Source organism: Carassius auratus, chromosome 4, assembly GCF_003368295.1.
Source record: "Carassius auratus strain Wakin chromosome 4, ASM336829v1, whole genome shotgun sequence".
NCBI classification, from domain to species: domain Eukaryota; kingdom Metazoa; phylum Chordata; class Actinopteri; order Cypriniformes; family Cyprinidae; genus Carassius; species Carassius auratus.
The window spans coordinates 26485338-26503459 of NC_039246.1; the positions used below are offsets into that span (position 1 = coordinate 26485338).

The window sequence follows — 18122 nt, forward strand, 5'->3', positions numbered from 1 at the left end:
CATCCTAGCAACCACACAGCAATGTTCTAAAAACATTGCAGCAAAAACATTGTAGCAACCACACAGCAACGTTCTAAAAACATTACAGCAAAAACATTGTAGCAACCACACAGCAACGTTCTAAAAACATTGCAGCAACCACACAGCAACGTTCTAAAAACATTGCAGCAACCACACAGCAATGTTCTAAAAACATTGCAGCAAAAACATTGTAGCATCCACACAGCAACGTTCTAAAAAGTAAAAGTGCGCTAAAATTGTGGTCACATTTTTTTAATTAAAATTCTACAGGAATAATCCAGTAATTTCAGCAGGAATCAGTGCATTCTGGAGTTTAGCCTGTTAGCTTGAAAAAGATTTTCAAGCTGATCGTGTGAATTCTACACACTGACCAACAGAAAGCTGCTTGGTTTGGAAGTGACTTCTGTGTGTGTCATATTTCATGCATCTCTACACTATTATTGACAATGGACAATGGACCCTTTTTGCAAACAATTTTTGTTAAAATGTCACCAATGTGACTACATCTTAAATTTGAATCTGTGCGTGGAAAACTTTCACCCTCATGAAAAATTCCCAATCACACGGGTATTGAAATGACTGGATTTTGCAGAAAAAAACTGCAAATGTGACTGCATCTGAAGATGTGAATTTTTATTTACTTTATATTTTATTTTTAGGATTTATTTATTTATTTTAACTTGTTTTGTTGTATTTTAGTTTTAAATTGTTATTTTATTTTATTTTAGAATTATTTTATTTTATTTGGGTTTTGGACTTTGCTCCAAAGGAAGTCATTCAGGTTTGGAACAACATGACAGTGAGTAAATGATGAAAGAATTATCATCATGGTCATCATTTACTCGAGTTGTTCTAAAACTCTAAAGAATTGCCATTGCCTTCTACAGTATCCATACTATGGAAGTCAATGGCTACCATCTACTGTCTGAGTGAACAAATGATGACCGAATTTTCATCTATGTGTGAATTGTCATCTATAAATTCGGATGGATTATATTTCAGGATGTTATATTTCCTTAAATGTGTTCCTATTATAGCAAAGCTTTAACATTTCTTCTGTCTTCAATTATGTCTCAACTGGCGGTTTTCCAACACTTGACCTTGGGGATCCAAATATAATCTGCACCTTTGGGAACACATGTCATAATTCAATTAGCTGTCAATCTGAACAAGTGTGTGGTGTGAATTCAGGCCATGACTCCTGTCAGCGTCAGACAGGTGTTCTCCATCATATGAGAGCATGGACAGACACACGGTTCACAGGCTGCGTTTCAGCCAGGCGACGGAAGTTATTTAGTGATGGGGTGAGGAGGGGGACTCGTGTTTTTGTTCTTGAGTTAGAAACACGACGTTCTGGCCGGCTTCCCCGAGACTTTTCTAATCCTCTTATGTATTTGAATGACTCTGGAGACGTTGACAGAGGGCAGAGGATGCTTACGATTCCTCCCCCATCCATTTCCTGCGTGAACCAGACACATGCAGAGAGTGTTTCCCAGTCGAGCGACTGTAGTAAACAACTCCTGCCTGCCTGACAGCTCGCCTTCAACAAACTCACAAAACTTTGCACTTAAAGTGTAGGTTCAGAGTAGAGTTGGAAAGTGTGTAGACAGCTAAGAAGCAACCTCTACATATGTAACCATTCTATATTAATCTTATTATTATAAAAATTCATACATTCTATATTGATTCAATTTTGAGAGCAGCTTCCACTCATGTAATCATTTAGTATTTTTGTTGTTGTTGTTATTGTTAGTTTTAATATATACTTAATTATTATATACAATTTTGAATAGAGAGCAATTCACAATCATGTAACCAATTTCTATTCCAATTTAATAATAATCATATGTGAATATTATTGTTAGAAATGATGACATAAAATATTTTGAGACAATTTTGAAAGCCAATTCCACTCATGTAAGCATTTTTATATTTTATTTTAATACTAACTGCACGTTATTATCATTATTATTGCATTAAATTATTACATATTAATTCATATTTTAATTACATTTTTAAAGCAACTTCTATATTCCTTTATAAACATATGTAAACATTTTGTTGTTGTTGTTTTTATTATTATATAAAATTATTACTTGCAATATATTGAATGTATAGAGAAGATATTTATTTATATATTTGTTTTTTATTATTTTATAATATTTATTAAATATTGCTACTTTAATTAAAATTTATTTGCTTAAATTGCTTCTAAATATATTGATTATTATATGAAATGATTACTTGAAATATATTGATTTAAACTCAAGAGAACATTATTTAAATATCTAAAATAAATGTAAATATCTTATTATGAAATATATTTATTTTAATTAAACATATGCTTGCTTTTAAATATATTGATTATTATCTTGTGATCACTCACAGATCAAAATGATTTTAGCATTGAGTGTTTCCATAGAACCATAATTTCCCGGGCTGACTCTCATAATGACTGTAATTCGGATGCGCGGTGCACACAGGCTACATCTACTGCTGCTTGTTTAGAAATCTCTCATATAATGCTTTTTGTTTATCTGGAAAATGGAAGCAAATCCCCGGCTGTGTTTCTTTTGAGAGAATGTGAGAGAATGTGAGAGGGGTCCAGTGAAGGGCTTGTTTTATCGGTGATAGACTCATTAACATCAAACTGTGAGCAATTTTAATCTAATTTGCCGCAGGCTTTTCTCTCGGTGCCTGTGAAATGGAGCCGAGCCAAAGAAGCTCAGCAGCTTTAGTGGAGCACAGGTCGCTGTATGATACTGTTCCTGTGAATCGGGACGAGCGCGAGAGCTTCTTCCACTCGCGGTTTCATCACTCGGCCAACTGGGATTTACTCCACACAGCCGTCAAACACAAAGCCTATTTTTAAAAAGGAAAGGTCCTAAACAAATGGGTGTTTTACCATGTTTTACCACAAGAATAGTGGATGTTAATAATGTGGCGTGGTGCAGTGAGAGTCCCTAGCTCATTTTTGCACTAGTCTTCAACCCTCAAACAACCTTGTAGCAGTTTTAAATTGCACAAAACAAATAAATGATAATATATATAAATATTAAATGTTTGTTTTTGTGAAAAGTGGGTTCATCCCATAGGTGTAATGGTTTTTATACTGGACAAACTGTATATTCTATGGCCCTACACCAACCCTACACCTAAACCTTACCCTCACAGGAAACTTTGTGCATTTTTACTTCCTCAAAAAAACTCCTTCTGTATGATTTATAAGCATTTTGAAAAATGGGGACATGGGTTATGTCCTCATAAGAACCCTCTCCTTGTAATACCTGTGTCATACCCATGTCATTATACAGAGTTGTGTCCTGATATGTCACAAAAACAAGAGCACACACACACACACACACACACACACACACACACACACATATATACTGTATATATAATTTTTATATTTATAATAAGACAATTTTAATAAACAACAATTTTTATGAAATTGTATACAAATATGCATTTATTATTATGCTAAAATAATTTATAGTAATGTATATAATTTTTTTAAATGCATAATGTTGTAATGCATATTTACAAAATTCTACTGTTTTCTTGGGAATAACTGAGGACCACAGAGGTGCTTGTTTTTGTGAAAACTTGTGTCTGACTGTTGTTGGTAATAATGGCTGTTCTGTGGCAAGCGTCTTCAAAGGCTCTATTGTGGCAGCGGCTCTCGGTCATCATTCACTGAGTAATGGGCTCTGAGAGGCAGGGACGGGACCGGCCGTATTACACACGGGACGGGTCAGTGCTGTCAGGTCAGAGGGTCAGACTGTTAAAATGCTAAAATGCTCTTTAACTGATTCTTACATGCTTCGGTGGTTTGCAGCTCGGCCTGATCTCTTGGAAGGACATTCTACATCTGATCCATTGCACTGACTCTTGGACTTTGTGTCTAGTTTAGTTGGTTACAGTCTGGCACATGCAGTTTCAGGAGTTTTGGTGTAAACTATTCCTTTAAGTCCCATCAAAATATTTGACGTTGTTGTTTCTCAGAGGTTATGGCAACGGTGTGTGTGTGTGTTTGAGCTCATGTGGCCTTTTTATCTCAACTTTCTCTCCTACAGCAGTGACACGTGTGTGTTTTGATGTGTCTGACAGGTGTCCTCACACACACACACACACTTTTCAGACAGTAATGTGCTGGAAAACACCCGCTCAGTCTGTTCTACTGTGATAATAATGACCTTTCCCTCATCACACTTTCATTTACAGATATTTATACCGCATCTGAGTCAAAAAGACCGCTTTAGTCTGATGACATCAGTTTAAAACTATAACCCAGTAATGCATTATATATAAGCAACAACATTACAATGCACTGTATATTTCTTTTAGAAAACTTTAACAACCTCATAGCAACACCCCACTATAGATTATGTATCAAAGCATTTGTTTCAATGGTGAAACCTGACAATCTACAAATAATTAGTGTAATGATTTGACTCAAGCACTGAAGACTGTTGTTTTATTTCGTGGTTTCTCTGAATCTCTCTCTTCCAGATCTGGCCGTGTCGTACCTGAGAGGTCAGCGCAGACTCGCCGAGGACGTCGACTGGTCTTACACAGGTGGGTTGAGCTGAACAAATGCTCTTATTGTGTGCGTCTCAGCAGACTCCAGTCTGGCACAGCACTGGCTCCAACCCAAACGCCTCAGAAAGCCTTTCTCCTGTGAGCGAGAGACAGGGATACGCTAGCAGAGGGATCAATGTCCGCTCTCCATTAGAGTCGCCCGCTGACCCGCCGGTGCTGGAGATTAGCTGAAAGTCTGAGACACTTTAAGACACTTAAGACTTTCAAAAGAGTAAGTGACATTCAGGATTGTTGGAGGGCTTTGAAATCAGACCAGAGGACACTTTTTTTTGTGACTTTTAGTCCAAGACTATTAGAAGTTTTTTTTAAATGTAATTAATCTTTTTTTAAGTTTCAGTATTCAGTAGAAAAGCTGAATGTTTAAAATGTACAGTCATTCTCTTACCTGGAAAAGGGACCAAAACTGAGTTACTCACTGATGGGAAAACCATCAAAACAAATGTGACGTTACGTTTCCAGATGGGACAGTGACTGATGAAAATTAAATAACTTTTAGATGTGCATCTTAATAATAAGATTTAAAAAAAAACAATTTGACAAGGAAATCTGAGACCTCTACAATATGTATAATAAACAATATATGAATATATTATTGTATATATTTAAATATATAATTAAAATATAATTTTAATCAAATATATTTAATTTAAATTAAATTCATAGATGTGTTTCAACAATAACCTGTAGTTTATAACAAAGATGTATAAAAAAATAAAAAAAATAAAAAAGAATTTCAAGGAATTCTGGCAAAATTTGTTTTTTATTTATTTATTTATTTTATTACAATATGTGTAATGAATGTAAATACATATAAAATTATAGATATTTAAATAATAATAATAATAATCATCATAAAGAAAAAAGTTTAAATGATTTATATATATATATATATATATATATATATATATATATATATATATATATATATACATATATATATTATAAAAATAGATTTATTTAAATATTTCATCTAGTACTATGGTACTCCATAGCTGCGTGGTTTAGATCATATTTAAAATAGTTAAAGTGTAACTTTTTTTTTCTTTTAGTCACTTTTTATTTATAAAGCAGCCACACACTCCATAAGATAATCACTGCTGTCATGTTAAAACCACTACGAGTCTGCATCAAGACAAACCTTACTGTCTTGTGAAAACTTGTAGGATACAGACTCTGTGTGTGTGTGTGTGTTCAGTGAGTCGAAACTAAATGAATTAACATGTGAAAGAAGACTCTTGATTGTGAGGCCCAGCACAGACCTGTGGAGAAAGAGAGCGAAACACGTTCCTCTGTTTTAACTCGGATTGTTTCAGTAAACCTCTCTCTTCACAAACAATAGTAGTCAAGCTTGAATGCTAATTTGTTCAGCTGACAGTCACACGGTGACTCTGTAATGCTTCAGATTCCCTCCTGATGTGTGGGAAATGTCTGTTTTTTGTTTGTTTTATTGGTCTTTTTATTATGCACTAATTGTGAATTAAAAATCAACTGATACTGTGTTCTTCCAGTCTGGTTACCCGGTTAAATGAGCAATATCCCATGAATTATTCCACAGTATGTTGTTTTTCTCTCCAGATCCTCACTAACAAACTTCATTTTTTCCCTTTTCTTCACTTCTAATCCGTATTAGCATCTATTACTGTGGGAACTGTAATGTAACAGTCCAGATAGCTTTTAGGGTGAAAATTACAGAAATATTTTCTAATTACACCTAATTTATATATATATATATATATATATATATATATATATATTAATAAATAAATAATAAATGTTGCAGATTTTAATTAAGAAATTGCTAGTAAACATTTAAAATATGAAATATATGAATATTTCCTAATTTACTATTCATCTTCTATATCTAAAACTAAATTTGATTTATATTAGAACTAATATAAATCTGTTATTAATATATGTTAATATTTAAATAAATTAATGTCATAAATTTTCATTAAGAAATGACTAGCAAATTTGTTCGTTGAAATATTTAATATATGAATATTATATAATATATAGTGTACAATATATCAATTTCATTTAAAATATAATTCTAAAGAAATATATGTAATATTAATACATTCATACCTAATATTAGAATATCGTATTTAATATTGTATATTTATAAAGAAATTGAAACTTTATATTAACTTTATATTATATCTTATAAAATGATTATATATTTTTTTTAAATAAAATTGTGTACGTCATTTAAACATATTTAAATATTTAAGTAAGAAATACTAAAATATTTTAGAAATGGCAAGTAAAATTAGCAAAGAACGGGCAGGTAATGCTTGAATTAAATGTGAAATGTCTTTTTTTTTTTTTTTTTACAGTATAGCCTTTAAAGTTTTCACATTTCACGGGAAAAGCAAATCCCAGAATGCCTTGTGATGGGGAAAAACATATGTAATATGTACCGATCTATACTGTATAATAAATATTTCATCTTATAGTTGTGTGCTGATGTGGAGTGTTTCAAATCAGTCATTTATGAGGCTCAGTTTGAATCTGCATGCAGCTGTCTATGTAGGCAGTGAAGGTTTGGTTTGGGGATGGAGTTCTTACATGATCATGAGTTACTGTAGCATGTCAGTCTCCCGTCGAGACTGTTTTCCAGAGCCCAGGGGTGTGTGATTCCTGTCTCCATCTGCTGCGGGGGCTGCCGCTCTTTCCTCTAATCATATGAATGCTCTGATAACCTGCCGCCTCCGTCCTCAGCAGCACCTCAGTTTTACTGCTCATGATTTTACTGAAGGCGTGATGTATATATAAATACATATGTTTCTCTAGAGCAACTAGGGAAATGTTGTGTTGATGTGTAAATTACTCATCGATTGCATTGCTCTATGGTGTACACAAGCTTAGTTGCCATTGAACTGATTCCACAAGTTACTCACATTCAAGCTACATCCTATCCTCCACCTTTTTCCTTACGTAAAAATGGGTGTCGCCATTTGTTAATTCTATGGGTGGAGCTTCTGGTCTAATTTGCGTCCAGCTAGTTTTAGCTGTACAAAACAGTTAGTTTTGCTGCTTGATATTGACAATTGATGTGTATTATCATATTATTTTAATCTGTTATCTTATTTAAGAACACACTGGTTTCTACTACAAACAGTTTTACTTTTATAAAATGAAATATAAATATATACAATTAAATATATAAGTTAATAATAATAACCAATATTTATTGTATTTTTATTAATATAATAATACAAATAATATTATATATAATACGTTTAAAATGCAATTTTTAAACTAAATCTAAAATATTATATATAATATTATCTGTATTATTATATTAATTATAATTTTATACAAATATATTTAATATTGATACAATAAATATTGGTTATTATTATTAACTTATTTATTTAATTGTATATATTTATATTTATATAAATAATTATTTGCATTTTAAACTTAATTAATTATTGCCATTTATTTGTTAAACTATTTAAATAGTACACTATTATTTTTTTTTTTAATTGTATTGTTTCCTACGATTTTACTACTGACCTTCAGAGAAGGTGTGGTTTTGTGAATAGTTGCTCCTTTATGAGTCCACAGACATTCACACGGGTTGTTTGATTTACTGCTCCTTTGCCGACTTTCTTGCGTGGAGACTGTTGTGGATAATTGGCTGGTTTAATCAGACTGAATGTCAGTGTGGATCAGGTGTCATTATGGAGGGAGAGGAATCTGCAATAACCGTTCCCGTCTGTGATCGTTCTCACGTTTGTTCCCATGCGCCATAATTCTGCAGATCGCTTCAAAGGCCAAAGCACATCCTACCTGTTACTGCAGCCTTCGATTGTGAGCGATCTGACCTTACATGCTGTTAGAAAAATAGAAATATTCAAAATGTCAGAGCAGCCCAGAGGTCTCAAAATCCTTGAAATTACTTCAGGCTCTACGTTTATGCCACATCCGCAGACTAGCGGTTACCATAGCAGCAGCGCTTCTCTTTGATTACAGCGTATCCATGTGTGTGTGTGTGTGTGTGTGTGTGTGTGTGTGTGTGTGTGTTTGGTGTGGCAAGCCATTTTAATCCTCGAAATTTTCTAGCGTGCATTTTCATGCTAATAAATTTCTAATTAAAACGTTGTAGTATCATAATGAATAGGTACTGATAACTGATATCTATAGTTTTATGAAATTAAGTTCTAATAAATAAATAAGTGCTAATTGCAAAAGAATAAACACTAGTAGCTAATGAATCAGGAATAGGAAAGGTCAACGCTAATGTCTGATGATTAAGCACTAGTAGCTAATCCCTTAAGAAATGTAGTTAAACCATTGTAAACTCAAATTAACCAATTGCTACATTAACCATATAGTTTAACAATGGTATTTGTGGTAAAACTGTGGTTATACAAATGGGTGTTCAGTCTGCCAAAAAACATGGTTACTGCACTTTTGCTATAATAAAACCATGGTTAATTTTCACGAGGGATAAATCAACATTAGTAGCTAAAGAATATGCACTAGTAGCTTAGCACCACTCACTAATGAAGAATCACTATTAGCTAATTAGCAAGGAGTAGCTAAAGGATACATGCTAGTAGCTAAATAATTCAAAGGTATAAGCCAAAGAATATGAGCTAGTAGCTAATGAACAACCGCTAGAAGCTGATGAATAAAATCGAGCATCGCGTTAGTTCAGTCAGGTCACGTAAGTCATGCTTGCATCAGCTGACAGTCAGCTGTTCTTGACATGTACCAATCCAGTCTTGACACCTATCTCCTGCGGTCTATATAAATTCCCATTATTCAGTGTCTCTCCATCGCATTGCTGCTTGCAATTAACTCCCTCCTCCAACCCCAACTCCACCAACTGAACCTGCAATCTGCTCTAATTTGTTCTTTCTTTACAGTGTCTTCATTGGAATCAGTCTCCATGACATTTTGTTTACAACTCATGTAATTGAGAATTGTAATTATGTATGCTTATGGTTCTGTTCTGTACCCCAGGGGGGTTTGTCTTGCTGCTTTCCCCGCTCTGTCCAAGCATGGCTGCATGGACAGGCGTGTGGAGTGTTGCCCACAACATAACCATACCGCCAACACTAACTGTATGCAATTATAATTGTCATTAAATATACTTGACGGAAGTGGTCCTGATTGAACTATAGAAGAGGTGGCAGTAGCTAAAGAGTAAATGCTAGTATTTAAAGAATAAACATTATTAGCTAAAGAATAAGCATCAATAGCTAAATAACAAACGTCACTAATTAAATAAGCATCAGTAGTTAATGAATACGCGTCAGTAGCTAAAGAATAAACATTAATAACCAAGTAAGTCTCAGGTAACAACGTTATTTTTTCAGTAACGGGGTAATCTAACTAATTACTTTTCCCGTCGTTATAACGCGTTAACATTACTGGACGTTAAATGTGGCGCGTTACTATGCATTGATTTAATAAACTATGTAATCCGAATGCACCCCTGGCTCACTATCTTGGGTTAATATCAAGATAAGTGATTATGATTGGCTAAGGCAGAGTCATGTGTTTCATGGTAGCCAATCAGAGCCAGTGTTTTTACACCAGCGGCGTCAAACACACACGCACCCGACAGCAGCAGCAGCAGAGATGGCGAGTCGGCAGCAATCTGATGAAAAGTTGGCATTTTCAAGGTGGAGATATAAGCACTATTTCAAATTCATTGTGTTCAAAGGCAAGAACGTGCATGTAATGTGTACATGTAATATGTGACACACGCATCTACAAAGCTAGTGGCAAAAAACACTTTTCTTACAAAGATAATACTTGGAAGTGCATGATAAAACTCTTGCTGTCTGTTGACGTGCAATAAATATTGAAAGTTATGTACGAACACCTGTCTGTTCTATTCATTTTAACTGACTTGTGAAAACTGCTCCAAAAAAAAAAAATAAAAAAAAATAATTCTTTGACATATAGCAACTTTTTTTTTATTTTTTTTTACAGTAACGCAAATAGTTACTTTCCCTGGTAACGGGTTCCTTTTATTAATAAGTAATTCAGTTACTAACTCAGTTACTTTTTGGAACAAGTAGTGAGTAACTATAACTAATTACTTTTTTAAAGTAACGTTCCCAACAGTGCTAAAGAATAAACATTAGTAGTTAATGAATAAGCATCAGATGCTAAAGAACAAATGCCACTAACTAAATAAGCATCAGTAGCTAAAGAAAAAGTGTCAGTAGTCAATTAATAGGCGTCAGTAGCTAAAGAATAAGCATCACTAACTAAATAAGTATCAGTAGCTAAATAATAAGTGTTAGTAGTTAATGAATAAGTGCCATTATCTAAACATTAAGCTCTAGTAGAGCTTAATCTAGTAGATTAAGAATAAGCATCAGTATCTACAGTATAAGTGCTAATAGCTAATGAATAAATGCTAAAAGGCTAAAGAATAAGCAGCTAATGAATAAGCACTAGTATTTACAAATAATCATTAGTCCTTACTGGCTAAGAAATAAGTACTAGTAGTGTGAAAATAAATGCTAGTACATTTTAAGGATTAAATGTTAAAATAGCTTGCCATATTGTGTGTCTGCTGGATCCAGATGCGCACTGCTGTATCCTGACAGACTCATAGCTCAAAACACTGTGTTCCTGTTGAATGTGGCTCCATCAATCAGGCTAATGGCCAACGTTTGTCGATATTAAGTAGCTTGCGGATGTGGTTCTGCTGTCCTCACATGGTGGACGTGATCCTGTATAGCCTGTTAGGGACGTATTAATTATGTTGCAGCTTAAGAGGGTGAAGAATTGCCACCCAGGAGCTGAAAGTGAAATCACTGTGAAAATATACACGCTAATCGTCCTTCCAGGGAAAATTAGAGCTGATAATTCAGATCGAGCTTCTTAAAGACACGTCCTCGGGGGCACTTTTAATCAGCTGTGTTTATGTTTGTGTGTGTGTGTTCAGTGATGTGTGACCCGTTGCCATCTGCTCTGTGAGTTTATCATCTGCTGAAGTCAGTGTGATATATCATAGCACTCGGTTTATGTGTTCAACGTCACTGCAAGTGGCATTATTCTGCTCTGATCAGCACTGACTCTTCATATGCCATACCATGTGCTTCAGTTCGCCGCCATATGCCATTGGTTTACATTTTTGGCCTTTTTATTTGTAGTGCACAATAAAGAAATCAGAACATTTTAGGCAGAAAAGATAGAGGACATTTTAAAACACAAATCTGAACCACAATGTTTTAGAAAAAGCACTGAATCCAAGGCACATGCTTTAATAAAATACATAAAATAAATATAAAAGTATGAACGACAGTTTTTAAATCTTTATGAGAAATCTAATATCTTTTTAAAAATATAATGTTTAAAATAATATAAACATTTTAAATAAAATATTATTAATATTTATACTATTTTAATACTATTTAATATATATATATATATATATATATATATATATATATATATATATATATATATATATATATATATATATATATATATATATATATATATATAATATATTACCTAAAAGTCAACATAAATTCTGGTCAATATTCGGTGCATTAATTAACACTGCATATCTTTACCTGATTTGCTTCAAGATTGATGTCTGACAAATTGCTTTTCTAAGTAGCTTTGGATAAAAGTGTATGCAGTTATTAAGATTAGAATATTCACCTTTATTCTTCACAGGGGCCCTGAACCAGAAGCACTGGGGAAAGAAATATCCGGTGTGTGGCAATGCCAGACAGTCTCCTATTGACATCAGTGAGGAGTTCACGCAGGTCAGGGTTCAGTACCAGAATCTGCAGCTGGAGAACTGGGATCAACCAACCACTGAATCCACCACCATCACCAACGACGGCAAAACAGGTCTGTGGTGTTCCCATATGTAATCTAGTGCAGATGAAACGTGTCTGGCATTTGAAATCCCTCTTTTAACCAGCACTCCCCACAGCGATGGCCTGCGATGAATGCAATTACAACCTGAGATTAATCGGCTGCAGACGCTGCTGAAGAATCAAATCTTCTGGTGTTTCTTTCTCATACCTGTGAATGTTAGCTGGCCGTCTTTTAGAGGGTCTGTGCTTTTACAGGAGCGCAGAAGAAAAGCTGGTGCTGAATCTTTTGTTCTGATTTGACACCGGGAGAGTGAGGGATTATTCAAGCACAAAAGGCAAAGCTTAAAATGAATCTTTTATCAGCGATGAAATATGAAATATGAGCAATTAGGCATGCTGAAAGAAGAGCACAATTACGCGTCAAGCGGTCCTTGAGTTTGTGTGTGTGTATCGTGTTTCTCAGTGATAATCAGTCTGAACGGTCAGTACTTCATAAGCGGAGGTGGGCTCAGATCCAGGTTTAAAGTGGGCAGGATCACGTTCCATTGGGGCCGATGTAACGCCACTTCAGACGGATCTGAACACAGTCTGAATGGAAACAGGTTCCCCCTGGAGGTAAAGTTCAACACACGTCTGAATCGCCATAAATCACTCTCTGTAAGACTGAAAATAATGATGGTAATGCATCGATGTATTTAATATTCATAATAATGTGACATAATTGAGTGTAACAGTATTCAGTGGAGAATATTCTGGGAGGAATTTAATTGAAATGTTATAGAATTTAATGTTTGAATTTCAGAATTATTATTATTGTTAGGGGCAAGGCACCGAAGGTGTGATGTATCCATTGGCGTTCTTTTTCTTCTTCTTTTTCTTCTTCAATACTGTCCATTCACTGTATTTCCAGCAAAAAAAGTATAAAATAATAATAATAATAAAAAAAAAAAAAAAACTTCCTTTCCAAGTATTTAATATATCATAATATATCCCATTACTGGGGTATATAATTAAACACAATGAAAAATAAATTAAATATCTTCCATTCATTGAATTTCCAGCAAAAAAAAAGAAAAGAAAAAAAGGTAATTTAGTGGGTAAAAATGTGGTTTTGTGATTTTATGTTGACTCTAAGCAAAATTCATTCAAAAAATGAAATGAACTGCAGTTGTTTCTCTCTCACAGATGCAGATCTATTGTTTTGATGACGAGGAGTTTGAATCCATCGACGAGGCGATAAGTAGCGGAGGAAAGCTTACTGCTGTAGCTGTCCTTTTTGAGGTGACATTTTCATCCTGCGAACCATAAAAAACACAAACACATCTGTATATTAACTCATATCTGCAACCCTTTTATCATAATTTTATCAAATTGTTTAGGCCAGTATTGAAGACAACCAGGACTATGCAGCCATCATTGAAGGAGTAAACAGTGTGAGCCGATTTGGTAAATCTTTTTTTTTTTTTTTAAGATTACATCCACAAACTTTTCATTATTTCCAACTGCAATAAGAAAAACACAAACATGCTTGTATTGAAGGTAAAAGCAACCCTCTGGAAGCGTTTTCTCTGCTGGCTCTGCTTCCTCAGTCCACCGAAAAATACTTCATGTACAACGGCTCCCTCACCGCGCCGCCCTGCTCCGAGAACGTGGAGTGGATCGTGTTTAAAAACACAGTCTCCATCTCAGAAACACAGGTCAGGACATACATTATTCTTCTCATAGAACAGCCCATAGAACCACTTGATGGAAAGTTATGAAATTTGGCACATAGATAGAGAATAGTCTGAAAATGAAGCACAATACATTTGGATTCTCTAACTCAAACTCTCTAGCTCCACCAAAAACTCAAATTTGAACTCATGCTTATAACTTGAACCGAAAGGGCTGGAAACATAACACAGAAACAAAACGCAGTCTTCACCAAAACTGGCTCAGATCATCTTCACACCGTGCTGGCAAACTGTTGTTAAAAGGTTTTTTTAATAGATCAAACCAAGCTGGGTCGATTTTCTTCTTCAGCATTCGTTCCCTCTTCTGTTATTGAGTCTATGGAAACCCACAGAACAGCTTGGGAGAAAGTTATGAAAATTGGCACACAAATAGAGGAAGCCTGGATAGTAATACCACCAAATGTAGATTCTTTAACTAAAACCCTGTAGTGCCAGCAATGGCTCAAATTTGCACTCGTATTTATGCTAATATCACTTGAGCCATAAGAGCTAGAAGAGCTTCAGATTCCTTCACTCAGTACGATTTGATTGCATCCTAAAATGTCATTTTCCATCAAGAAAATGTAGAATTTTTCAAAAATCCGGCTTTTTCAAAACCAAATCTTTTTATCCAATTTTCCCAAAAAAGGTCACAAATCATCTTCAGACTATGCTTGGAATAGGGTATTAAAATCTTTTTGATAGATGCAATTGTTCTCATATTAACTCATCATTGAATTTGATGGCGTAGACAAACTGGTTCTGAGGATGTATTTCAGCTTCTTATTTGGTTTCGGGATTTGAGTCCATGGCAAGCCATAGTAGGCTTGCAAGAATTTGTCAAATTTGGCACACAGATAAAGAATAGTACGAACATCAACCACATCAAATTTCGAGTCTCTAATGTAAACTCTCTAGCGCCACCAACAGCTCAAATTTGCAATCACATTTATGGTAACTTTTAAACCATTGATCAGGCCAAGTGAGAAGAGTTTGGGGTCAGTATTGCAGCCACTGGCATGATTGTGTGTGTGTGTGTGTGTGTCAGAGGGAGAGAGAAACCTCTCTCCTAAAAATATAGCATGGTGAATTCATCCCTGACAGCCCCTTTAAGCTATTCTCTAGCAGACAGAGGCGTGCATTAATATTTCAGCTGGCCACAGCCTGACGTGTGGATCAGAGATAAGCTCTGGATGTCAGCGAACAAAACTTTGCCTCTCTCATCCAGCTGCACTTTAAAGCTCAGTTTTCAGATGCGAGGAGGTTTTTTTGTCATGCGGGTGTGCTGCTATTTTTTCTTTGCCCCGTGCCTGATCCACTTTAAGCACAGACTGTTTCTTGAGCATGAAATTTTGATGCTGAAGTAAAGCTGATGAAACCTCTGCTAGTTCATCGTGTCGTCTGATCTCGTTACTGACCCGCAACTGCATAAATTCACTCATGCACTCATTTATCTCATTTTCACTTTAAATGCAATCAGTATAAAAAAATATATAAATATATGAACTTGATAGTAATGCTTAGTTGTGAAAGCAAATTCTGATCCTTGCTGTTTTATTTTTGTTTAATGATATTTGTTGTATAAAGCTTTTCTTGCACAGTATAATGTCTTCTTTCACAAAAAAAAATCTATATGTATTGATTGATTGATTGGCTATACTAACTCACTAGTTACTATAGTCAAACTAAACTAACTAGTGAGATTATGTCCAGTCAGTCAGTCATCATCCAAAAGTAAGTGTTAATTAGCTAACTGTACATTGTTCCTTATGTATCTGATTATTTTATTTTATATAATTTATGTTCATTTATTTATGTTCCATTATTGTATGTATGTATTATGTAAAATGTTTTTTTTTTAACAAATGTAACTTTCTTTCTATATTTGTTTTGTAGATTATATAGATCCTACTTTATATTTTATGCAAAATAAAAATAAATATATAATATTTGTTTAATATTATTTTGAACTATTTTGCAACTTTTTAATGAATTTCAATATTTTTTTGTCTCTTTTATGTTTTATGTTTCTTGATTACATTTTCACTGATCCTATTTATTTTTTATGAAAAATAAAAATGTGTAGTTTCATATTTAATATATTTTTTTAAAATGATAATTTTAACACATTTTACTAAATTATGTATATTATTGTATATATTTTATATGTATATTGACTGTTTTTAGAATTTATAATGATCCTATTGTTGTATGAAAAAAGTTTATGTATTTTTTTATTCATTATTTAAAATATTTTATGAAATGCCACTTATACTATAATAATAATAATAATAATAATAATAATAATAATAATAATAATAATAATAATAATAACTTTTTTTTTCTTCTGTATACTTAATTATTTATTTAAGTTTCTATTATTGCAATATGGAATTATTGCAACTGGATGGTCTCATGGTCGTCTCCCGTGTTTTGGTGTGTGTTTGTAGCTGGAGGTGTTCTGTGATGTTATGACCATACAGCAGGCCGGATACGTCATGCTGACCGACTACCTGCAGAACAACTACAGAGAACAACAGCAGCAGTTCATGGGACAAGTGTTCTCGTCCTACACCGGCACAGAGGAAGTTCCTGCACCCAGTATGCAAACCACACACACACACACACACACGGTATAAAATAATGATCATAGAGGAGTGAGAGGTCAGACCTCCTCCTCTGACCGTGGACACACATGCGTTCTGCTTTTTAAAACCCTGCAGTGAATGCCTGTTGCTAGGTAACCCTACTTTGGCATTTTTCCAAGAAAACAAATGCACCATTTCTGTTTCAGACAGAGCTGATTGAGAAGCAGTTTTCTAAATTATTGCTATTCGACTGAAGTTAACTGTTCTGCAATAACATGATATTCTCTCAGGCTCTCCATCTGGATATTCAGAATATTACACACTGTCTAGTGTCTTATTGCTTGATCTTGTTTTCCCTTGTTTAGTTTACTAATTTAAGATTTTTTTTTATATTCTTAATACATTTTATGTTTATTGAATATTTTTTTATCCTATTTATGTTTTATAAAAAAAATTGTAATTTTTTTTACAATTTATTTTATTTAAAAACACACACACACACACACACACACATATAAATATATATAATTTTGTCAAAATTTAACTATAATCTTTAAACAATTTTTACTTTATTTATCTTCTTTACATTTTTATTTTTATTAAAAAATAAAAGGCCTATAAAGAATATATTTATTCGATGTTATTTAAAGCTGCAGTAGGTAACTTTTGTAAAAATATGTTTTTCACATATTTGTTAAACCTGTCATTATGTCCTGACAGTAGAATATGAGACAGATAATCTGTGAAAAAATCAAGCTCCTCTGGCTCCTCCCAGTGGTCCTATTGCCATTTGCAGAAACTCCATCGCTCCCGGTAAAAAACAACCAATCAGAGCTGCGGTCCGTAACTTTGTTTGTGTTCAAAATGTAGAAATATGTATATAATAAGTGAGTACACCATGAATCCATTTTCCAAACCGTGTTTTTGGCTTGTCCTGAATGACTAGGGTGCACCTATAATAAGTGTTTATATTCGGACTATTTTAGATTGCTTCGGGGATACCGCGGCGGAGTAACCCAGTACCTTTGTGATTCTTCATAGACATAAACAGAGAGAAGTAGTTCCGGCTACAATGTTCTTCTGCAAGACGCATGCAGTTCTGTTTATTAACCGCTAGAGCGTCAAAAGTTACCTACCGCAGCTTTAACAAATATTTTATACAATTTAGTAAAAAGAGTGAATTATATATAATGTGTATATATTTTATACTCATATTAAATATTTTAATTATATTGTATGAAAAAGAAATTGAATTTAATATTATATAATAATATTCTATTTTACAAAATGCAACTATATTGTTTATTGATTTTATTATTATTAATTATAATATTATTTAATTTAGTAATGACACTCTAGACTCTTCTCTGTGTACACAACTCAGT

The 18122-nt window shown here is 33.8% G+C and overlaps 1 protein-coding gene across 3 annotated transcripts in view; it reads left to right on the top strand.

Annotated features, from left to right (window-relative positions):
* Positions 1–18122, top strand: part of LOC113064410 (receptor-type tyrosine-protein phosphatase zeta) — a 40266-nt gene that overhangs the window by 8007 nt on the left and 14137 nt on the right. For all 3 annotated transcript variants that reach the window (XM_026235253.1, XM_026235246.1, XM_026235235.1), the window contains exons 2-8: positions 4537–4602; positions 12289–12468; positions 12901–13052; positions 13623–13718; positions 13817–13883; positions 13977–14134; positions 16600–16750. In XM_026235253.1, coding sequence (XP_026091038.1) covers positions 4537–4602; positions 12289–12468; positions 12901–13052; positions 13623–13718; positions 13817–13883; positions 13977–14134; positions 16600–16750 — 870 coding nt within the window. The remainder of the gene's footprint in view (positions 1–4536; positions 4603–12288; positions 12469–12900; positions 13053–13622; positions 13719–13816; positions 13884–13976; positions 14135–16599; positions 16751–18122) is intronic.